This window comes from Sorex fumeus, unplaced genomic scaffold (assembly GCF_029834395.1).
Source record: "Sorex fumeus unplaced genomic scaffold, SorFum_2.1 ptg000072l, whole genome shotgun sequence".
Taxonomy (NCBI): domain Eukaryota; kingdom Metazoa; phylum Chordata; class Mammalia; order Eulipotyphla; family Soricidae; genus Sorex; species Sorex fumeus.
The window spans coordinates 46,885,269-46,909,178 of NW_026606129.1; the positions used below are offsets into that span (position 1 = coordinate 46,885,269).

The 23,910-nt window shown below is 45.7% G+C and overlaps 1 protein-coding gene across 1 annotated transcript in view; it reads left to right on the forward strand.

Moving 5' to 3' along the window:
• LARS2 (leucyl-tRNA synthetase 2, mitochondrial) overlaps nt 1–23,910 on the forward strand; it is a 150,168-nt gene that overhangs the window by 18,092 nt on the left and 108,166 nt on the right. The window contains exons 4-5 of the mRNA XM_056129230.1: nt 6,558–6,649; nt 10,406–10,466. Coding sequence (XP_055985205.1) covers nt 6,558–6,649; nt 10,406–10,466 — 153 coding nt within the window. The remainder of the gene's footprint in view (nt 1–6,557; nt 6,650–10,405; nt 10,467–23,910) is intronic.

Below are 23,910 nucleotides of genomic sequence, written 5' to 3' on the forward strand. Positions count from 1 at the left end.
CCCTTTTTTTGGGGGGGGGGTCACAGCCGGCATTGCACAGGGGTTACTCCTGGCTCATGCACTCAGAAATTACTCCAGGCAGTGCTCGGGGGACCATATGGGATGCGGGGAATTGAACCCGGGTCGGCCGCATGCAAGGCAAACGCCCCTACCTGCTGTGCTATTGCTCCAGCCCCTACATCACACTTCATAGTCCCTCCATTTAAAAAAACAAAGTGTACCCCACCAGATGAGGCTGCCCACCCGTTCCCTGCCAACTCCCCCACTGAGTCCTTGTGGGGCACGCTCCCTGGCACCTTCTAGCTTCCCTCCCTGCAGAGCCCCATCTCTGCGGCATCTCTTGTGCTTTGCTCTCTCCCATGGGCACATGCAGCTTCTTTTCCTGCTCTGCTTGTGCACCAACCTGCCCACTCCGCCCTAAGGGAGGAGGATCTGTGCTCCGGTGTGCCCGCCCCCACTATGTGGCTGAGCCTCTGTGCCAGGCCTCCTGGCCTGCTCCAGTCTGACGGGCCAGGTGCCAGGGGGCTTGGCAGTCCTGCTAGCAGCGTTCCTGCGCAGGCCCTTGCAGACCATTCCCCTGCTTGGCTTTGCAAGAGTAATTCCTCCGTGCAGAGCCAGGAATAGCCCCTGTGCATCACCAGATAGCACTGCACTGTAGTACTGTCCTCCCGTTGTTCATCAATTTGCTTGAGCAGGCACCAGTAACGTCTCCATTGTGAGACTTGTTGTTACTGTTTTTTGGCATATCGAATACGCCACGGGGAGCTTGCCCGGCTCTGCCGTGACTGCGGGATACTCTCTGTAGCTTGCCGGGCTCTCTGAGAGGGGCAGAGGAATCGAACCCAGGTCAGCCGTGTGCAAGGCAAATACCCTACCCACTATGCTATCACTGCGGCCCACATCACCGGGTGTGACCCACAAAACAAAAACAATAGCAAAACAAAATAAAACAAAAAAAGAAAGAAACCCTGCCTGGCAAGAGTGGGAAAATTGGAGGAAAGGAGAAGGCAGAGAAATGAAAATCTCTTTCCCATCCCCCTGAGTAGTCTCCATTGACCTGGTTCCTTGAGGGTAAGCCCATCAGTTTCAGCTCTACAACTGATCTCAGCCCTTAGACTTTTTTGGGGGGTCTTGGGCCACACCCGGCACTGCTCAGGGCTTACTCCTGGCTCTGCACTTAGGCATCATTTCTGGCAGGGCTCAGAGGACCATATGGGGTACCGCGATCGAGCCCTGGGAACCTTACCTGCTGTTCTGTGTGTCTGGCCCCAGCCTTTGGACTGTTATCTCAGCTCCCTCCCTGTGTTCCTTTAGTCCACAGGGGGTGTCTGTCCTCCACTGAATTTCTGGATTGTTTTACTCACCCCCTTGGCTTCTCATTGTATTCTAAATGCTAGAAAAACCGGGAGAAATGTTAGGTGTTTTTTTTTTCTGCATTCTGGAAATTTGATTTATGGATATCCAAGTTATATCCACTAGACCTTTTCCTATTTAAATTGATTTTTAAAAATAAGTGTCATGTCCAGGGCTCAGAGGGCCAGGAACTTGCTCTTGCATGTTGCTTAGCCTGGCACTGTAGTTCTGGAGGTTTGTGTTCTGGTCAAGCAGTGCCCAGGGGCTGCCAGGTTTATACCTGGCAGTGCTCTGGGGCCAGCACATCTATATCTGGTGGTGCTCTCAGGTCATATGGTACCAGTGATCAAACTCAGGGCCTTGTGCATGCCAGAAATGTGCTTTGTTACTTGTGTTTTCTGCCTGATCCTTTTCCTTGATTCCCTTTGAGGTGACAGTGCCCCTGTCTAAACAAAGGTTGACTCCTAGATATTGGAGAGGGTTTCCATGGCCCTAGCATAATATCTTTAAAAAAAAAAAGCAATTAATTGTTTACTTGGTACATCTGAGTTCTGGTTACAGTTTTGTGGCACTCTGGAAGAATTAAATCAAGTCATGGTGTTGACAGGAAAGGGTAGGTAAGAATTTCAGAAATGGAACTGAGAGTTGGGAATTCTCCTAGTGAAAGCTTTGTGGAGTGGGGCTGCAGCGATAGTATAGGGGATAGGGTACTTGCCTTGCATATGACCCTCCCAGATTCGATCCTTGGAACTCCTGTATGGTCCCCTAGGGAGTGCCATCACAATCACCAGTGGTGATTCCTGAATGCATAACCAAGATTAAGCCCTGAGCACCACCAGGTTTGGCCCCAAACAAAAAACTGCCCCCCAAACAAAGCTTTTGTGGTACCTACTCTGATGGTGTCTGATCTGCACAATTGGAAGAGACCAAGAGGTGCAGGAGGCTGCCACGGGAATCCTTCTCTTGTGGCTCCACATCATCAGGCCAGGTGCGAGAGACCAGCTTTTGTGTTAGGGAATCCTGCTGCTGGTCCTCACATTGTTCTCTGGTGGTGAATCATCTCTGAACCAGACCCAGTGATGATCAGGGGCTACTCCTGACTCTGCACTTAGAATTTATCCTGTCAGTGCTCAGGGACCAAATGTGATGCTGGGGAATCAAAGCCAGGTCAACTCTGCATGCGTAGTTGACCATACTATCTCTCCAGCCCATAGTGGGTGTTGAATCATCTTACAGCACTGTGGATTCTGTGCTGGGTCTCTAGAAACCATTTCTTAGAAACGTGACTCGCAGGAATGTCTCAGTGATCCGGCCTGTGATGGAAAGACCGCAACAGGCAAACAGTTCTTGCCACAGTCTATATTCTGGAACAGAAGTTTTTCTTTGAGAAGGAGTGGTATTGTTGTACTACACCCAGAGCTGCGCAGAGTGACCCTTACTCTTGGGACCAACTGTGTTGTTGGGGATTCAACCTGGGTTGGTGAGACTCAAAGCAAGCACTTAAATCCCTGCACTCTCTCCCTGGCCCATGACCTTTTTCTTTCCTTTTTAAATTTTGGTGAGAACATGAAATATTAAGAAGCTTCAAGAGTTTTCAAACTTAATCTTCATAGACAGCTTGGGTAACATGTGAGCTAAGAATATCTCTTCATGTTCATTTCATCTGAAGACGAAAATAGACGTGAATAAGAATATTATGTAAATCCAGACTGGTTTTTATTTTTTTTGCACAACCATGGCTGTATTGACTTTATTTAAAAATATGGATGGTACTTAACAGAATGTTAATAGGCAGAAACATTGAACTGGTGCCATTTTGGCAGTTCCCACAGAGGAACCAAATGGTAATTAAGTTTTCCTGCAACAGTTATACAACAATTTCATTCCTCTGCCAATGGAGCCGCCCTGGGGGAGTTTGAGCGCAGCTGGAAGCTTTGTGAACTCTATAACCCAGCAGAGAGCCCCAATATTGGATTTATTTTAGCTCTTGGAAATTAAAAAGGAAAAGAGGGGGAGGGGGAAATCGCGAAACATAATAGTATAAAGGAATGGTTTTTAAATCTATGGATTAAATAACACTCAGGAGAAAACCGTATCCTAAAGGGAAAATCCTGTTGGAGGCAGGATTCTTAGCTAACCAGGCCAGCTGCAGGTTTTGTCTCTTGTTGCCTGTCCGGGTGTAACTCTCTGGATGAAAGAAAGGACAAGCAGGAAGCTGGCCCATGGGGAATCGGGTCCAGGTCCTGGAAACGGACCGGAGTCCCCACTCTCTGTCCAGGTCTGCTTCTGCTTCCCTCTCTCAGATATTGCTCCAGGGGAAGGCAGGGCAGAGCCCAGAAGACAGAGGATGGTGTGAGGAGGGGAAGGATGCTGGGTGAGCCACAGTCAGCATGAGGAAAGGACCTCTGGTCCGAAAAGTCAGCTGACTGAGTTCAGCCACGTAGGTTCCTAAAATGACCCAGGATAGATGTACCCAGGAAACGGCATAATGGAGCCATGGAATTTTCTTTCACAGGGGCTATACCTGATAGTGCTTGGGATTGTGGGGCCTTTCGGGTGATCTGGATGGAGTGAACCTGAGGCCTTACTCACGCAAGCCATGTGCTGCAACACTTAAGCCACATTCCCAGTTCCAGAATTTAAAAAAAAAAAAAAAGACATACCTTTCTGTTCTGTATACTCACATACACATGTATACATGCTGGGACAGAGATATAGTACAGCGTGCAGGTGCAGAGTGCTTGCCTTGTATGCAGCTGAACCAGATTTGGTTCCTGGCACTCCATAAGGCCCTCCTAGGCAGGAGTAAGTCATGAGAACAGCTGGGTGTGGCCATAAGCAAACAAAACCATCCCCCTCCCAATAAAACATAACATACGCATAATTAACTTTTGTGTTCATTTCTGGTTAGTTTCTCTAGAATTGACTTGCTTGCCGTAGGGAGGGAGGGTGGGCATCAGGAAGGAAGGAAAGTGCTGCTTACATTCTGGAAGGAAGAAGGGAGAAGAGCAGAGGGTCTGTGGGCCCCAGGATACATGCCAGGCCAAGTAGGGGTCCCAGGGATATGTACCTAGGATGTGTGTGTGTGTGTGTGTGTGTGTGTGTGTGTGTGTGTGTGTGTGTGTGTGTGTGTACGTGCTGGCTTCAGGCAAATTAGTGGGAAAGAGAGCACCCTGGGCCATGGGGTGAACTGAGCCCCCCCCCCCAGCTATAGATGGGTACAGAGTTGGGATTACCGAGCACCTGTGTAGCCATCAGCTGTTGAGTGGGTCCAGTGCTGTGCTGCCCAGCAGAATCTCCTGCTGTGCTGGGAATGTTCTCTCTTCTCTCTGGTTCAGTAGCTCCTGGCCACTTAAGAGGTGGTGAGTGAGACAAAGGAATGGACTTTTTCCATTTGATTTCATTGTCATTATTTTGTTTAATTTTATATATGTGTCTCCCCACTATCTGAAAGTAGAACACTCCTATTTTGGTTCCATTTGGCAGGTTATTTTGGGCCTGTGAATGGATTTTCCATATAAATTGATGATGATGGTAGCATTCCCAGACCTCACAAAGAATCTACCAATCGTACTCCAGTGGGAGCTTTTTTACTTTTGGCTTGTGGGGGACTTTGTAACCATATGTAGCTAGAGGCTACTGGATTAGACAGCATTGCCCCATAACGGGAAAAATACTAGCACAGGGTGAGCATTTTAGATGTACATTTTAGTCATTCACTGAGGGGGAGGGCGGTACATCCAGCAACACTTAGGACTTACTCTTGCTTCTTTGCTCAGGGGACCTTATGTGTTACTGGGGATTAAAGCTGAGATCACCCCTTTACTACCTCACCAGCTCTCTTTATACATACATATACGTACGTATATATGTATATGTATGTTAGGACATACATATACATATGTATGTCCTAACATACATATACATATATACTTATGTATGTGTATGTATGTATGCATAAAGACACTTTTTTTTTTTTTTTGCTTTTTGGGTCACGCCTGGCAATGCACAGGAGTTACTCCTGGTTCATGCACTCAGGAATTACTCCTGGCGGTGCTCAGGGCACCATATAGGATGCTGGGAATTGAACCTAGGTTGGCTACGTGCAAAGCAAACGCCCTACCTGCTGTGTTATTGCTCCAACCCCTACACACATTTTTTAATTAAAAAACTTGTACATGATTTGAAAAAAAATTTTTTTGGATTAATTGCAGACATGCAGATAAGAGAAAGGGAAAAAGTACCTGCAAAGCATCACAAAAACACCTACTCAGAATTTTTCTTGTTGTCTTGGTGTAGAAACCTTCTCAAGGCAACCAATCTTAGAGGGAATATATATATATATATATATATATATATATGTCTGTGTATATATTTTCACACACACACACACATATATATAAGCACACAAGGCTCAACATTTAACAACATGTTAGTAATCTCTTATAGAGATTAATGGCCTCTGGGTAAAACACAACAATCTTCACATACTTTCCACTAAGAAAACTATTTTGGAGCATTTTCAGCAGCTTGGGCTGGAGCGATAGCACAGCGGGTAGGGTGTTCGCCTTACAAGCGGCCAACATGGCCGACCCGAGTTCGATTCCTCCGCCCCTCTCGGAGAGCCCGGCAAGCTACCGAGAGTATCTCGCCCGCTTGGCAGAGCCTGGCAAGCTACCCATGACGTGACGTATTCGATATGCCAGACACAGTAACAACAAAGTTTCCAATGGAGACGTTACTGGGCCCGCTCGAGCAAATCGACGATCAACGGGAGGGCCTTTACCTTACCTTTACCTTTCAGCAGCTTATTCATAACAAACAATGCCAAATAAATGATTTCGGTTCTGCTTTGAGGCAGGGGTTGGGATCCAGGATGAAAACATCCAAATATATAGTGGTGGGAAGGTGTAATGGTAGTGGAATTGGTGTTGTAATATTAAATGGAATCAAATATTGTGAACTACTTTATAAAAAATAAAATGAATTAAAAATAAATAAAAAATAGAAAACTTCTTGGTTTTCTTCTGTGCTGTGACTTAGGCAGCTAGCTGATTTTCTAAAGCATGGTTTGAAATCATCCAGATCACCCAGAAAGGGATAAGCCAGCGTGGATTAGGGGGTGTAACCTGCGTATTGCCCAGGAGAGCATGCCGAAGGAGGCTGCATACTGTTCTGGCTGACGACTGTCTTCTGGGTTCCAGGTTATCAACCCCATGGGATGGGATGCATTTGGGCTGCCCGCTGAAAACGCCGCCATTGAGAGGGACCTCCATCCAGAAAGTTGGACACAAAGGTATGTATTTGCAGGCACATTCAAACACTGTACACAGAAACCTCTAAAAAGGTTTTTTAGCCTGTGCATGGGAAATAGAGAGCAGAGTAAACAAAACATAGTCTGCCAAGCAATGGGTAAGATTGTCTATAGTGGAGTTTGTCTTTTAGCACTCTGTTTTGCTTTTTGGTTATTGGGGGCCATACCCGGTGGTGCCCAGGGCTTACTCCTGCGAGACAAAAGCCCTACCTGTTGTACTATCACCCCAGCCCCCTCGCCCATCCCTCCCCCCTTCAGCATTCTCTGTTCTTATCCAAGAAATCAAAAAAAGGCCTTTGGATAGTCCTTTAAGTGTTTGTTTTGATGTTTGGTTCTTTACAAAATCATTCTTTCACAGAGTATCAGTATTAGGGAGGATAAGGAGATAGAGAGAATTTCATGTGTTGAGTGGCTACTGTTCGTCTCATTTTCTTGACATAACATGAGCTATATCCAAATTCTACTCATGACTAGAGGAACTTCCACATTCAGTGCAGAAATATATGGCTAATTTATTCTGGGTCTGAATTTTTCAAGGAGACACACTTTGAGCCCTGTGCCCCTGGCTTCTCTGGGCCTGCTGGCCAGTGGTACAGATTCCTGTTCCTCTCTCTGGATAAAGTGCTGAAAGCCTCTTCCAAAAACCTGGGAAAATGTACTTTTCTCCCTCACTACCTCAGCCCCTGTCATAAAGGTCTGGGTCTTGTCCCTTCCTGGTCCATAAGAGATGTAGAAGGGTAATTCTAGAGCCTGTTCCCAGAGTTCTTCCTGTCCCTGGGCTCTATCTTGCCTTGGCTACGTTGTAAAAACAACCACTGGACCAGCTGCTTCTCTCTGCTTTCTTCCTGACTCGTCATTCCCTCTTTCTCAGTTCTGGTCAATTCTAGACTAATGGAAGTGATTTTTTTTTTTTTTAAAGAAAGAAAGGAAGAAATGATTCAAATAAAATGAATCAAATATGGCATAGATTTGATGTAAGCTAGATCTTGGGTTGGCAGGTTAATGATAGCCAATGGGCTAGATTTGACCGTTACTGATTTTTACGAATAAAGTTTTATTAGAACATGTTTATATCCACTGTTTACATACTATGCACAACTTCTTTCATAATAGAATGACAGATTTGTATGCTTGTGATGGAAACCATATAGCTCCAGATATGAAAACTAGAATTGTCATCTAGTCTTTTACAGAAAGTTTGCCAAATCTTCCATTAAAGTCTAGCAGTTTAAAAAGAAATGGCCCCGGAATTGGGGTGCTTATTTTGTTTTTTTTTGGGAACATACCCACCAGTGTTCAGAGATTACTCCTAGTTCGGCACTCAGGGTGTCCTAGGGATTGAATCTGGGTCAGCCACTTGCAAGGCAAATGCTATAATGATTGTACTATCACACTGGACCCAGGCCTGTTGATATAAATCCTGCCTTTCCCTCTTGTTAACTAGTCACCCATACCAGATTACTTAAACTACTTAAACACAGAAGTTAAGTAAACTTCTGACTCAATTTGCTTAGCTGTAAAAGAGGCTTGTAGAAGTCTACAGTCCCCATGAGAAGACAGTGGTAGAGTGTCTGCTTACAGGTCTGAGACTTTGAGGCTCGGAATTTGACTTCTAGAAATGCCCATATGCCCACACTTTGTCCAACAAAGTATATGATCACTAGTGCTCTGCAACCAAATTGTTCGGCAGCTGAAAAAGTGTGGGACCTTGGCAAACACCATAGCTTACTATATGAGGAGCAACTCCCTGTCAGGTGCCTGTTGTGTGTTGCTGGGGATAGAACCCAGCACCTTGCTCTGCCACTTAAGCCATATTCCTCGTGGGTTTCAGTGCATGAGTGATGAGGAGGAGGTAAAGATTCCATCTATAGCAAGTAGTTTTCTGCAAAATGCTTAGCAGAGGCTTGGAATGAAATAGGTTATTATTAACTAATCACCACTCACCTAGAAAAATTTTTCTTACCTTCTGTATTTTCAGCCAGCTTGAACTTAGATTGCGGTAGAAATTAATTAGTCCTTTTTTCTTGTAAGAAAAAAAAAAAGCCTGGATCTCGGGGATGTGCCACTAGAAAGTGTGTGATCTCCATGCACCATAAGCTTGTGTCTGAGAGCCACAACCAAGTATATGACTCCTGTGGTTAAAAAAGCAACAGCAAAGGTAAAGGTAAAGGCCCTCCCGTTGATCGTCGATTTGCTCGAGCGGGCCCAGTAACGTCTCCATTGGAGACTTTGTTGTTACTGTGTCTGGCATATTGAATACTCTCGGTAGCTTGCCGGGCTCTCCGAAAAAAGCAACAGCAAAAGGGAAGGAAAGCAGGAAAGGAACAAAAGGAAAGAATGAAGAAAAAGCAATCATAGCTAAGTTCGAAATTTCTTACAAGTTTGTCCGTTCCTGGATTACAAGCATTGTAAGCAGAAGATAGTCTATAGTGGATGGTAGGTTCGGTCACCAGGATGTTCCCCAGGACCCATATTCCCCCCGATTCCAATGTGGATTTGGAAAAGGGCCTGGCAAGAAAGGACATGGGTCCCCGGATGTAGATGAGCTGAATCAGCTGCCCCTGGAGTGCTGAGCAGCCAGGACTGCCCTGGGGGGTGGGGGGTGGGGAAAGAGTGTCAGGGGTGCAGGCAAGTGGAGGGGGGTGGCAGGGGTGGGGGGGGTGTGAGTGAACTTCCAGACCACATTGAGAAATGGGAGTTCTTGGAAAACTCCTGGGACCAGACCCAAAAAGAATAAAATTTTAAAAAGGAGAAAAATTTGCCTATCTCCATTTTTACTTTATTAAAGTTGATTAATTCACTTCTCTTTCTCTTGTTGAAAAATTCTAGACTCCCTGCCCCCCCTTTCTTCTTCTTCTTCTTCTTCTTCTTCTTCTTCTTCTTCTTCTTCTTCTTCTTCTTCTTCTTCTTTTTCTTCTTTTTTTTTTTGTGGTGAGTGGACGTTGCCAACATCTGGTCACAGGGCTCACCTGGACGTGGTGTGCCGGACACGACACACTGTGGGTGGGGTGCTGGGATTTGAAACAGTGGTGGTGCCAGGGTCCAACTCTCAGTCTCCAACCTCCAGGACATGGGTGCTCCCCTGGGGCTCTTGCTGGGCCCTGAGGTTTTAGATTTTAATGGACAAAGCACTGTATAGCTTCCCACAATTTGTACATTAAATATATATATATTATTATTATTATTATTTACAATACCCATTTATGATCAGGGCTTACTCCTGGCTTTGACCTGAGGGATCCCTCCTGGCAGCTTGTGGACAATATGGGATGCTGGAGATCGAACCTGGGTCATCTGTGTGAAAGGCGTATGTCCTACCTGTTGTATGTACTATGGCTCCATCCCCAAGGATTTCCTCTTCTTATGCTTGTACAGATTTCAAGCATGGAAGGGCCAGGACTGTCCATATTTCCTAACTGGTGTCATATTTCAGTGGTGTCTATATGAATCCAAAGACTAGGTATTAATATAAAGGGCTGATATTTTCATTGATCATTACTGGTCAATGATCATTATGGATCGTTGATCTTCACACCCCCTCCCCCCTCCCCCCCGAAGCAAAGCAAATCACATAAAACGCTGGAATCATTTTTGGTGATTTACAACCTTTTCTCCCCTGAGCACCCACTTTCCTTGAGCAGTTAGTAACCCCTTGAATTTTCCTTCACAATCTCAAAATATTGGTTTTGATGAGCTTCCCTGCTTAAGAAACCCCCTTTTCTTCCTTTTGTTTCGCAGCAATATTGAACACATGAGGAAGCAGCTGGATCGGCTTGGCCTGTGCTTCAGCTGGGACCGGGTAAGTCAGTCCTGTGGCTGGTGGCCGTTCTTCCACACAGGTACTCTCCACAGTCCCGTTTCCTTCCTGTTCCTTCTCTCCATGCTGGAGAGGGAGGGAGCTAGCAGGAGTGCAGGATTAGCTCTCTCCAAATTCCCAAGGGTGGCTGGGGGATGATACATGTGCAAATGGGTCATTTTCTGTAGGGTTAAGAGAGTTAGCATCTTATTTACCATCACAGTTGGCTATGATGACTTACATATGACAAAAGCTTTGCACAAAGATTTTTCTTCTTCCCAACAATGGCTCCCAAAGTCCATGGGAAGCTGGAGGGATAGCTGGATGAAGCACATGCCTGTCTGGTCACTGGGTTTGAGCCCCAGCAGCATCACCCCTGAGCACCATCAGTATACCCCTGGTGGCACTGCTGGGGAGGCCTTCAAACAAACAGACAAACAAAAAACAATTTTCAGCCCATTTGGTCCTTTTATTTGGTTAGGCACCAAGGTTGGCCAGTTATTTCTTTACTTTTGTTACAAGTTCTGAACTATGTTAGGAGCTCGTAATAACACTTAGTAAGTCTGTCCCAAATAGACTTCCTATAGAAAATGTTTTCTAAATGTGAATTAAGCCAGGGAAGAATTTCAGACCTGGGGGTTTCTTGCTGAAGACCACCTGGACATTAGGAGCATTCCCACTAAACAGGAAGTGAGCTTTTTTGTGCTGTGGCTGCACGCCCACCCTTAGACACTGTGGGTAGTCTGTTAGTAAGTGGACACTTCTTTACCCTGTCACAAATAATCCTTCTGAGACTACCCCTCTTGCATCTTACTGACTCCACAAAATGACTAGGATATTCATTGCTGCTCCTTACTGACTCCACAAAATGACTAGGATATTCATTGCTGCTCCTGTCAAGCTCAAATTCACATCTTTTATGTCACGAGAAAAATCTCCTTTCCCCCTTTCCCCACCAGTTCTTTACTTTGTTGATATTTGATGACAGATATTCAGTGGGCCCAGTAGAAAAAGAACCAAGTTGAACACATTTGAATCAAAGCCTGGGTTTTTTCCTGTGATGTCTTTAATAAGGCTATATAAACTTTTAACAGTACAACTGATACTATTTTTAGCCCTGATGTATGAGGTTACTGGTATTTTATTTGACCTCCTACCTCGGTCAGCAATACTCCTGAGGTCCCAGTAGAATATTGCTGATAGGGAATGAAATGTTGTCTGATGCAGAGAGAATTGAAGGATGCTGAGAGCTCCTCAGAGGTGAGACTAGATTCCTTGAAGGCAGAGGTGGTTTCATGGTTCTCCATGAAGATCATGTCCTATACAAGTTCATCAAACATGAATGATTCCCAAACCTGTCACTGTCACTGTCCTCCTGTTGTTCATTGATTTGCTTGAGCGGGCCGAGTAACGTCTCCATTTTGAGACTTGTTGTTCCTGTGTTTGGCATATTGAATACGTCATGGGTAGCTTGCCAGGCTTTGCCGTGCAGGCGAGATACTCTCGGTAACTTGCCGGGCTCTCCGAGAGGGGCAGAGGAATCAAACCCGGCTCAGCTGGGCTGGCTGTGCGCAAGGCAAATGCCCTACCGCTGTGCTATAGCTCCAGCCCGATTCCCAAACTTAGTGAATTATATTTTTCTTATTCTCATAGATAGGCTAGACTCAAAGGTATAGAGACTGTACACCAGTGTGGCTAACTTAAAATTCTGTTGCGTGCCTTGCAATCTTTAATTCTAAAATGATAAACAGTTGTATCATTTAGTTTTGTAAAATTGAATTCATCTTTGCGTTTTCTTATCTTGCATTGTTTTTATTTTCCTAAGCATTTTTCCATTTTTTTGTTACTTGAAGAAGTGTCTCTATAGCTATATAATTTTTCTATTTAACGCGTTCCTTATTATCATAGTGCAGGGGTTAAGTCACCTGTCTGGCTTGTGGGCCTTACCCCTTAGTTCCACATATGATCCTCCAAGCACCAGCAGGAGTAAGTCCTGAGCATAGACCAGGAATCAGATCTGAGCACCACTGAGTTTGACCCAATCTCCCTCTCCCAGTAAATAAATAAATGAAGTAGCCTACCCTTCATTATCATAAAATTAAGTAGATGCTAACATTTCTCTATTATTGTTACCATTTTTGTTTGTGGGCGACACTGACAGTGCTCATAATTCCTGGCTTAGAGCTTAGGACTCTCTCCTGGTAGTGTTCAGGGAACCATATAGGGTGCTAGGGTTTGAACCCAGGTCAGGCTCATGTAACACAAGCACTTTTCCCTATGCACTGTATTTCTCTGACCCCCAGTGTCTCTGTTATAAACACAGGAGGTTCTCACTCCCCCCCTGTAAAATCTGAAGTCTGTCACTGTATCACTGTCATCCTATTCATCAATTTACTCAAGCAGGCCCCAGTAACGTCTCTTTTCGTCCCAGCCCTGAGATTTTAGCAGCCTCTCCTTACTCGTCCTTCCCAATGCTGCTGTATTGGAGGCTCTTTCAGGGTCAGAGTAATGAGACCCATTATTGTTACTGTTTTGGGCATATCGAATACATCACAGGGAGCTTGCCAGGCTCTGCCGTGCAGGTGGAATATTCTTAGTAGCTTCTGGGCTTTCTGAGATATATATATCACGACCATCACGACCACCCTGTTGTTTGTCGATTGCCTCGAGCAGGTGCCAGTAACGTCTTCTTCGTCCTAGCCCTGAGATTTTTTCTTTTTTTAAAGTGCCATATTCAAGGCTTTTTCAGGGTTAGGAGAATGAGACCCATCATTGTTACTGGTATTTGGCATATTGGGTATACCACGGGGAGTTTGCCAGACTCTGCCGTGTGGGCATGTTACATTTGGTAGCCTGCCAGTTTGACCGATTTTATATATATATATATATATATATATATATATATATATATATAAATTTAGTTATATATATATAAACTAAACACTCTCCTCCCGTTGTTCATTGATTTGCTCGAGCGGGCCCAGTAACATCTCCATTGTGAGACTTCTTGTTACTGTGTTTGGCATATTGAATATTCTCGATAGCTTGCCAGGCTCTCTGAGAGGGGCGGAGGAATCGAACCTGGCTCAGCCAGGCTGGCTGCGCACAAGGCAAACGCCCTACCTATATATTTCCCTCTGTAGTTTGTTGCCTACTGTCTGAACCCCATCAAATCTGGTGTGGTAATTATGGAAAATGGGTAAGGAGTATCTTATGATGTCTTCTGAAGTCCATAGAACTCAAAAATAAGGATTTTTTTTCCCAATTCCCCCAACCCGCCCTTAATATTTGGTTACAGAATCTGACCTGAGCTAAGGTTATCTCACTTGGAATGAATATAATTTATATAGTTTACTATAGGAATAGTTATATAACTGATTACCAGATACTATTCTTGACCTGTCTGGAAAACTACGCCTTTTAATAAATGTGCTTCATTCTGAAGCATATTTGATTACAAGTATTTCAGAAAGATTTTGAACCTGTGGTTGCATTGAGGCAAATGCCAGCATTCTAGCTGTCAGTATCTAGTAATTACTAAAGACTTAACATAGTCCAGGCACCCAGATTATTTCTTTGGGTCCCTAGAAAGCTCTAAAGGTAGATAAGTTTATTTATATCATTACTCTTGGTCAGCTAAGTAGCTGGGTTGGGCTAATCTCCTGAACAATTTGATTGCTGTGCCTTTCCCCGACACTTGGGGCAGAAATCTATTTTATTTACATCCATTTTATTTCCTTAATCGAAATCTCAAAAAGCCATAAACAAGTCTAAGGCTTAGGGCAATTAAAGGACACTTTAAAGGTATAATTGAGCTAAGTGTATTTACAGGCATTAAATTCACACTCCAGTTATTATATAGTTATTTTCATCTGTTTCTCTTTAGTGATAATGAGTTGGTTTTCTTTTTAATGTGTTTAATGAATGCTTGAATTTGAAAGTGTGTATGTATGTATGTGACCTAATCATGTTTCTTGCCAGTATAGGTGGAACTGTTTGTCTTTTTCTGAATGATTTTAATTTTTTTTAAATAATCCTCATCTTGTTATTTGTCCTGCATTTTAAAAATATAGGGATGGGTTCTTATTAGCATAAAAGTAATGTACTTGAGGGGGCTGGAGAAATAGTACAGCGGGTAGGGCGTTTGCTTTGCACGCGGCCAACCTGGGTTCAATCCCCGGCATCCCATATGGTCCCTCAAGCACCTCCAGGAGTAATTCCTGGGTACAGAGCCAGGAGTTACCTCTGAGCATCTCTGGGTGTGACCCAAAAAGCAAAGCAAAAAAAAAAAAGTACTTGAAGGTATTTCTTTTGAGTTAAATATTTATATTTACTTCTCAATTTTTTTTTAATTTTTTGGTTCGATTCCTTCATCTCTCTCAGAGAGCCCGGCAAGCTACCGAGAGTATCCCACCCACACAGCAAAGCCTGGCAAACTCCCCGTGGTGTATTCAATACGCTAAAACCAGTAACAAGTCTCACAATGCAGACGTTACTGGTGCCCACTCAAGCAAATCGATGAACAACACGAGGACAGTGCTACAGTACTAAGTTTAAGTCAGCTGCAACTACTATGGTATATGATATAAGACAGGGATTACTCATTTTTCTCCAAAACCTGTTGTTCTTTATTTTGAACAATCCTTCATTGATATTTAAAAGTCTAACTTTATTGGAAAGTCTTTTATACCATTATTATATTCTAAATTCTGTTTCTATTCATTTGATTTTATTACCAGCCTCGTTTTAATTTCATTTGCTTTCTGATTGTTTATAAAACCTGGTAATAGAATTTGCTTCCTTTGTCCTGACATCGACAATACCATCCTTATTATTGTCTTGCGTTTTTGTTTCCTTAAGGCTTTTTCCTGCTTTAAAAAACAACAACAACAAAACAAAACAAAACAAAAAAAACCCATGGCCTTTAGAGGCCTTTTCCTTGCATGCAGCTGACCTAGGTTTGATCCCCAGCATCACATCTGGTTCCTCGAGCACTGCCAGGAGTAATTCCTGAGTGCAAAGCCAAGAGTAACCCCTGAGCATTGCCGTGTATGGTCCTAAAAAATAGAACAAAAAGAAGCAGCAGCAGCATGCAAGGCAAACACGCTACATGTGTACTATCTCTTTGGCCCTAGTTCTGAGCAATTTAATTACATGGGTAATTAGTGTAATTAATATAATTAATGAATTAACTGCATAGTGATTTATGTAACCACAATCCCTTTTGATGAAGGAGCCTGAAGCCACCCAGATGGATAGTCGGTAACCTTTCTTCTAGCCTCATTTTGATTCACATTCTTTTAATTATTTTACTGTTAATTATTTATTTGTTTTTAAGCCACATCCAGCTGTGCTCATAGCTAACTCCTCCGCTCAGGGACCTTTCCTAGCGGAGCTTTGGAACCATTTATGATGCTGGGGATCGAACCCCTATCGGCTGCAGGCAAGGCTAATGCCCTCCCCGCTGTAATATCTTTCTGGCTTTTTCTGTTGAAGGCTTTCATGCAGCTCAGCATCAGTCCCACACATGAATGTTTCCTGGTGCTTAGTGACCAACCCCGTGAAAGGTCTCCCACTGTGACCCTTGAAGAAGAGGCTCTTTCTCAAAACCCTAACTCTCCTAGGTGCCCTGTTCAGGCTCCACTTTCCACCATCTCTCCTGATTTGGGTCTCTTTGTTCTTCTCTACCCTGGGGAAGAGCTTTTGATGTTTGCTTTCCACTTGGCTGATTCAGTTCCTATTGAATCACTGGTGCTTTGTCTGGTTTCCAATGCAGATGTTAATTTTGTTACTGTATTTTTTTTTTAGATTTATTATTTCTCCTTATCTCACTCAGCTCATGTTTTCTTTCTCAAACCTCTTGGCCAGATTCTTTTCTTATTTTGTCGGCTTATCTCCCTGGCTCTGTATGTACGGAAATTTTCTCGAGGATACAAGATGCTTTTGAAAATTATTTTTTGCTCTTTGTAGTAAATCTTTTTAATGAGTTTGCAAGCCCCGTGCCCCCACGTTTGATTCCAAATGCCTTCTTGTAGACTTTTCCCATTTCCTGAGTGAGGTGAGCTTGTAAATCAGTTTAGGAATTCATAAATCTCTCCATCTTGCCATCATCTGCATCATTCTCTCGAGGTTTAGGGGCTCTTTTGTATTTCTCCTTGGTCTCATCTTACCCATGTGAACTTGGCCTCTCAGCCGGCTGTGCTGCTGGGCCCCTAAGCTAGAGGTGTCCTGTGGGTGCACCTTCCTTCTGTCCCAGTCACTGACCCTCTAACCCTGCTCCCGCTCGTGAGAGGAGAAATGCTATTTGACTTATAGAACTTTTCTGCAGTATGGCCCCATCCCCTTGAAATGTCTGGCATGTGGATGGTACTTTCTCTTGTTTTTGGTATGAGTGCTGGCGATGTGTCTTTGGAACGTCTTTATATTCTGTTGGTCATTTAAATGGGAGCAGTGGAAACAGACTGGGTGCCTGTGATCTTTTTGTTTTGTGACTTGTAATAGATACCCAAAGTTGGGATTGTTGGGTCCTATGGTGGCTGTGCCTTTAGCTTCTCAAAGAAGCTCCATATTGTTGTCTTTATTTCAAGAAGTTCTATTTGACCCTTTGCCAATTCTACCAGTCTTTAAAATACTATTCTTTTTTTTTTCAGCATTGTTTCTATTCACTTTTATTTCTAATCATTGCAAAACCTGGCAAGCTACCCGTGACGTATTCGATATTACGCCGAACACAGTAACAAGTCTCACAATGGAGACGTTACTGGGCCCGCTTGAGCAACTTGATGAACGATGGGAGGACAGTGCTACAGTGCGGTGCTTTCTTCAAATAGGGTTTCTGCCTCTTTCTTCTCCTGGACTCCCTGATGATACGTTGTTCCTCATAATGTAGCCTGATAAAGTTCTTAAACTGTTTTTTTGTTTTTCAGTTCTTTTTCTCTATTTCTTTGCTTTTCTGGTTAGGTGTTTTCTCCTACTATGCTTTCCAATGCACTTCTTTTGTTGGCTATTTCTTCCTGCTTACTATTAAGCCCCTATATTGTATTTTGTAGTTCAGCAGCTGTATTTACTTCCTTTATTTCTGTGTGAAGCCTTCAAATAGTTTCCCAAAATCTCATTTTGTTTATCAATTGTTTGCTTTCATTTAACACTGTTATAACTTCTGTTTTAGGCTTTTCTTAAGGCACATTGCCCCAATCCGTTATGTCAGATCTTTTCCTGAGCTTTATTTTATACTGTCATTTAGGCTAAGTTCCTATTTGTTCATTTGGTTTGAAATAGTATGTGAATCAGCGTGTGCTGACTTGAGCCCTTCGCTCCCTGAGCCTGCTGTGTCGGCCTTGTGTCAGATCTGGAGGCTGCAGGCTGGAGTCCCAGATGTTTCCCCAGGAAAACTGTGGGTCTGTTACTTTGTACCCCGACACCTGCACCTGTGTAGAGATTAGCAGTCTAGTGCCCACACTGGGTAGAGGCGGAGGCAGCAGAGAGCAGAGAGTTGACTGCTAGTCAACTCCCACAGAGCTGCTAGCGTTGAAACTGAGTGGGAGGTCGGGGAGCGGAGAAATAGTACAGCAGGTAGGGAGCTGGCAGTGCATAGGCTGACCCGGGTTTGATTACCCCATTACCTCCTTTTGACCCTCAGTTTCCACCAGAAGTGGAGAAGTGGTCCCTGAGCAAAGAGCAAGGACTGGACCCTGAGCACTGTCAGGTTTAGCCTTAAACCAGAAAGGACCTAGCAAGGAAGGGAGAGCAGGAGGGAGATCTGCAGTCATCCCCCTCAGCTACCCCTTGGCTGTGTCCAGTTCTGACCTGTAAACTCTGGCCCCTTCTCCGAGGCCTGCAGACAGCAGAGAGCAGGACAGGTGTTCCAGGTCTAGCCAGATGTTGGAGGAGGTTAAGTCTCCTTCTGCAGGTGTGGTGGTTACAGAAGGACTCAGGGCAACATCTGCTCTCAGCCACCTGGCTTCACAGTCAGTCCCCTGGGCTGAAACTCCCACCAGCTGCATGGGGAAGGAGGTCAGAGACTGAGTTATCGGTCCCCAGACTGCATGGCATCACTTGGCCGCAACCCAGAGAGATAGAATGTCTTCTCAACAGGTTTACCAATACCCCAAAAAACAAAAACAAAAACAAAAACAAAAAAAACCCAATTTGGAGGACTCCATGAGGGTGATGTGGTTTATTCTTTCTTCTCTGGGGGAGGTCAGCTAGAACATGCGAGATGCACCAAGGCAGGGTGGGGCAGTGCTCATACACAAGGAGAGAAGAGAGACCTGTGGGGCCATAAGCAAGACTGTCACTAAACAAGAGAGATGGGCAATGCAGGAGCGGGGCAGGCCCAGCATGGCCTTGACGAGGGGGCTGTAAAGCCAAACAGCTTATCCTGCTCTGCCCTCAGCCTCTCCTCCACCCCCGCTGTTCCCTCAGCACCTCTACAGCCTGTGGGCTCTTCTTCCGAAACTGTGACCCGGGGAGTGTAGGGATAGACTGACGTTGTAGCTACAGTAGAGCTAAAAGGAACACTGTGAGATCAGGAGGACGAGACATTGAAGGACCATTTATGGTCCTGTGAGTGGAGCTTAGCTGCTCGGTGGCAGGTCAGGAGAGGGCACCAGCTGGGTTGTGTCCTTTTGCATGGCCTGCAAGAACTTGGGTGATGCTGGCTGCGTGACCTGGGATGTATGAATAGCATGGGGTCTCTGGTGGCACAAGTGCCACTCGTGTGCCCATAAATAGACACAAAACCATCCTGTTTTGTAAAGCTCAGTTTGTGGTATTTGTTCCCATAACCCTTCCAGGGCCTTAGTGGATTCCATCTGTGTGGTGCATTTGTGGGGTGTGGCAACCTTTTGAGCCACAGGGATGAACACTCGCTCACAAGGGCTGCTAAAGGCAGGGTTTAGAAAAGTAGTTTGTGTGTTAGGGGCATTTTCGGGGAGTGTGATATTGGGGTCAGTTCAAAGGGTTAGTGTTGGTGCTCCCATATTTAGACCTCCCAGTCCATATGTGCCTGTTTAGAGAGGGGTTAGCTAAGTCCAGGCATGGCATTCACAAGTGCAGTAAGTAACCCAGGGAGTGGGTGGGGCTTTTGTGCAACTTGCCCATTAAGTGTTCAGGGAGTCCATTTGATAGCACAGGATTGGGGGGCAGCATGGTACCCAGTGAGTACCTGGTCCTCCCCTGTTGTATTAGTCCTGGGGGACAAGAGGATCTGCAGGGCAGGCAGGAGGCTACCCCATCTCAAGCGGCCTAAGTGTTCATATAATTTGAGCTGCACTGGGCTCTCACAAGTTTCATGGTTTGGATCAAAGCAGCAGCCATTTGATTGGCCGGAACTCTCACCTGGAATTTCAAGTCAATGGCTGCACTTTGGGGGCTTAAGGGAACTCATGGGTAGAACCACCATGTCATCCTCTGGACATGGTGTCTGGCCTGATTAGAGGGTATGTGGGGCCGGCCTTCCTTGTGGGGGTGTCAAAATAATTCATTATGTTTGTTTGTGGTTCGACCTCACAGATTGAAAGAGGACAAAATAGTCACCTTGGCACATTGATTCTCCGGAGTCTACCCAGCAAAACATAAAATGTCTTCTCTTTTGTCTAGTGTGGTTCCGCTTGAGAAGTTCCATGACTCAGAAAAAATTGATTGATTCAATTATTTTGTAGACTCAGGCTCTCAGTCCTAAGACGAGGTTTGTCCAATTAAAGAGTTGTGTCTCAATTCTCGAGATAGAGTAAGAGAAAGTTTTATAGGGACAGAAAGAGGGAGAGGATTAAAATGGAATTAAATAAATATGCAGAAATTCCTGGTGAGACGGTTCTGGGAACTGCCAGTGGAAAATGATTGCCCGATGTCTATGTGGCATCATTGGGTAGCAGTCCTTCTGTGCAATAGTACCCTCTGATACCCAGAAAACTCACACAGGTTTCGTCCAAGTGCCATCACCGTGGAGATATTTTTCAGTCTATACCATCCTTTCCATTTTCACTTTACATGTTCTTTGAACAAGGACTGTCTTCAGATTCTAATCTATGTAATTCAGTCAGACAGAACTGCAAACAGTAATTTGGCAAGTCATAGTCAGGTATTAGAACAATTTAAGAGTTACTTCAGTTCATGAATAAAGGGGAAAAACTCTTAAAAATGATTTAAGTGGGGACCAGAAAGAAAGAGAGTATAATGGGACATACACATGCCATACTTGCCAGACACAAGGCCGATCTGAGTTCAATCCCTGGTACCTTGTGTGGTCCCCCGAGACCCACCAGGAGGAACCCTGAGCACTGGTCAGTGTGGCCTAAAAAACAAAGAGGAATTAGGGCTGGAGAGAGATTACAGTGGGTACTGTGCTTGTCTTGCATATGGCCAACCCAGGTATGATCCCCAGTGCCCCATGTGGCCCCCTGAGTCTTGCTAGGCGTGAACCCTGGGTGCAGAGCCAAAAGGAAGCCTTGAGCACAGCTGGGTGTGGCCCAGAAACAAACAAAAAAGATTAAGTTGACTACAATCTGACATTTACAAAAGGATATGATACTGAAACGGACTTTTCTCCTCCTCTACCTAAACTTTACTGAATACTTACAGTAAACTTAATTTCTTTGCAAATTAGGTTTGGTTCTAATAAATTGGGTCAGTTATTTTGCACGAAAGTTCAGGAAGAACAGAGGTCATCATAATCGGCCTCGCTGGAACTCATAACGAAATGGCCCCGCTTAACAAAGGGGCTTCTCCCAGCGGAAGCTGTCACCTTCCATCCGGGGCCCCCAGCCAAGCCCATCTCGTGAGTTTTTTTTCCCCCTATGCACAGCTGCTTGCCAGACAGAGCATCAGTCCTCGCTGGTTTCCTGCTTCTCAGGTCCCTACCTATCTGCTTGAGCTGGATGCTCACTCCACCTGAAACTGGCTCCCGTAGCCTATGGCATTTGTAACGCCAACCGCGTTTCAGCCCCATGAAGAGGGCCAACCTCACACTGAGGCAGCCAGGGCACTTCCTAAATTTCCTTCCCCCACCCCCTTCACTTAACATGCTGTCTTTATTTTGTTTTGGGAACACCATCAGCAATATGCTTGACAGTGTGTTTACTCCTGGCTTTGTGCTCAGGAATCACCCCTGGCAGGGCTCAAGAGGGGGCGGGCCCTGAGGTCTGCTGCTATCTCTCTGGCCTGGTGTTTTCATTTATTTCCATTTCTGTTTGGACGCTGTGATGTATAAGACTGTGAAGCGTTATGTTTCAGGCATTCCACGTTCCGACACCACCACCCACCACCAGCGTGTCCACGGCCCTCCTATGGCTAAAGGGTTGTCCGTGGGAGCTCTGCATTAGCAGAACCACCAACCTCGCCAGCGCCTTAGAGACATCCCCCTGCGTAGGCTGCTGTCCACTGCCGGACAGTGGCTGAGGAGCTTCACTTCCCCCAGACTACGTGGTCTCCCCTGGGGTTCTGCCCCACAGAGCTCCAACAGCGCTGTCCACGTGTGTCTGTGGCTGTGTGAATGTGCCTTTGGAGACTGCAGCTGGGAACACTGCGGGCCCTTTGGAATGCTGCGTTGCGGTTGCCTGTTCTTGAGAGAGCACCCAGAGGGCTGGCGGGCAGAGACGTGGCTCTCATGCTCCCTTGTGGAAGCCCGAGTAGGACCAGCCCAGCAGGCAGGAGTTAGTGTGAAGCATCAGGGCTGGCAGTTGACAGATCCGGACCTTGACCCCTTCTCCCTTTCCAGGCTGTTGACTTATCCAAGGCTTCTGAGACCCCCCCCCCATCCTGTCCCAGTATTCATGTATGTGTGGGGGTGGGGGGAGCGGTTTCTACCCATCCATGGGGCAAGCCAGGTCGCCCCTCATTGCTGGGCTTCCCTTTTCCTCCCACCCCATCGGTCCTGTGTAGCCATTTGTGGTTGACTCAGCCGGAGGTGGGGGGGTGTCTCAGGATCCTGCACTCGGTGCTTGTTACTTGGCAACAGACCAGTTGTGTTGCCTCTACCGGTAGGTTTCCTGAGACCGAAACACCTCCTTGGAGGGCTCAGAGGGGATGACTTGGGGTTATTCTCACACGTGCAGTGGCGGCTGGCCCAAACATGCAGTGCTTGGGACCACAGGGATGAGGCGGGGCTGATACACAGCAGAACAAAGACTGGCAGCTGCATGCACAAGGCTGTAACTAAACCACACCGCAGCCGCCTTGACAAAAGCCCATGCGAGCTGGTATTGATGGGAGCGACCAGGTCCTGTACAGCGTCAGGGAAGGGGCTATGGAGGCAACAGCAACATACGGGAAGCTCTCGGAGCTGTCCCAGGGCCTTGGGCCCTGCAGCAGTGTGGGTTTGGGGTGTGGCCCGACCAATCTCAGCTGTTTGGCTTGGCTCTTTGCTCTCTGTCTGGGACCTGCCATTCCTGCCCTTTTGCTCCCCAGCCTCCTCTGTGCTCCAGGGAAATGCCTCCGTGTCCTGCACCTGCTGGTCTCTGCCCCCACCTCCTCTGCTCTCACAGGTTGTCCCCTGTTTCTCGTGATTCATCCCCCATCTCTGCTGTCTCTCCAGCCTCTCTCTGGGCAGATGCTGCGCCTCCAACTCTCTGTTCCTTTTCTAAGGTTTGCATTTCACCTGGTTGAGGACTTACTCGGAAATACAGGAAGGAAGAGAGAGAGTCCTTTCCTCATCCTGCAGGAATCTCCAGGTTCCAGGTTCTTGACCCTGTCTAGGCCAAAAGTCAAATCCAGGCTTTTTGATGAAACCTTGGCAATCTTAACGGATCATGGAGCAGTGAAGTGAGCAGCTAGAGATGTCCTGTTGGCTTGGGCAGATCTGAGCCCTTTCTAAGTAACAGTCCTTAGAGCCTGATTTTTAAAATGGGTCATCTAGCTGATGATCAGCTGACCGTTAACATAATCAGTATTTCATTATTTGGCTTTGGTGCCAGTGATTCATGGGGGCTACTCCTGGCTTGGTGCTAAGGGGGTGACTCCTAGAGGTGCTTGGGGGACCATGCGGTGCTGGGAGTGGAACCCAGGCCTGCTGCATGCAGAGATCTTACAGCAGCATTTTGAGCTATCTTCCCAGCCCTACCAGAGTCATTTAAAATAAAGTGGCTCAGAAATGTAATCTTCCTCTCCCAAATGGAGAAAACCAACTCGAAAGCCTGGGTCATGGCCTCTTTCTTCCTGCCTCACCCAGCTGGGAATTTCTGCAGAACAGTCCAGTTCTTGAGCCGTGTTCTCAGCTCCCTTACATAATCTACTTAATTCTCTGAATTAAGAAAAAAAATGTACACTTTCCTGGAATGAGCGCGTTTCTGGCGAGCCAGAGCGATCATCACTTAATGTCTTTTAGCACCGCGCTGTTTCACTTGTTCAAATGTTATTCCCCAGCCTGGATCATATGAGGAAGGAAAGTGAGCCACCAGCGGCTGGATTTGAATGGCTGAGCGTGTACTGAGGAAGAGGGAATAAGGGCCCA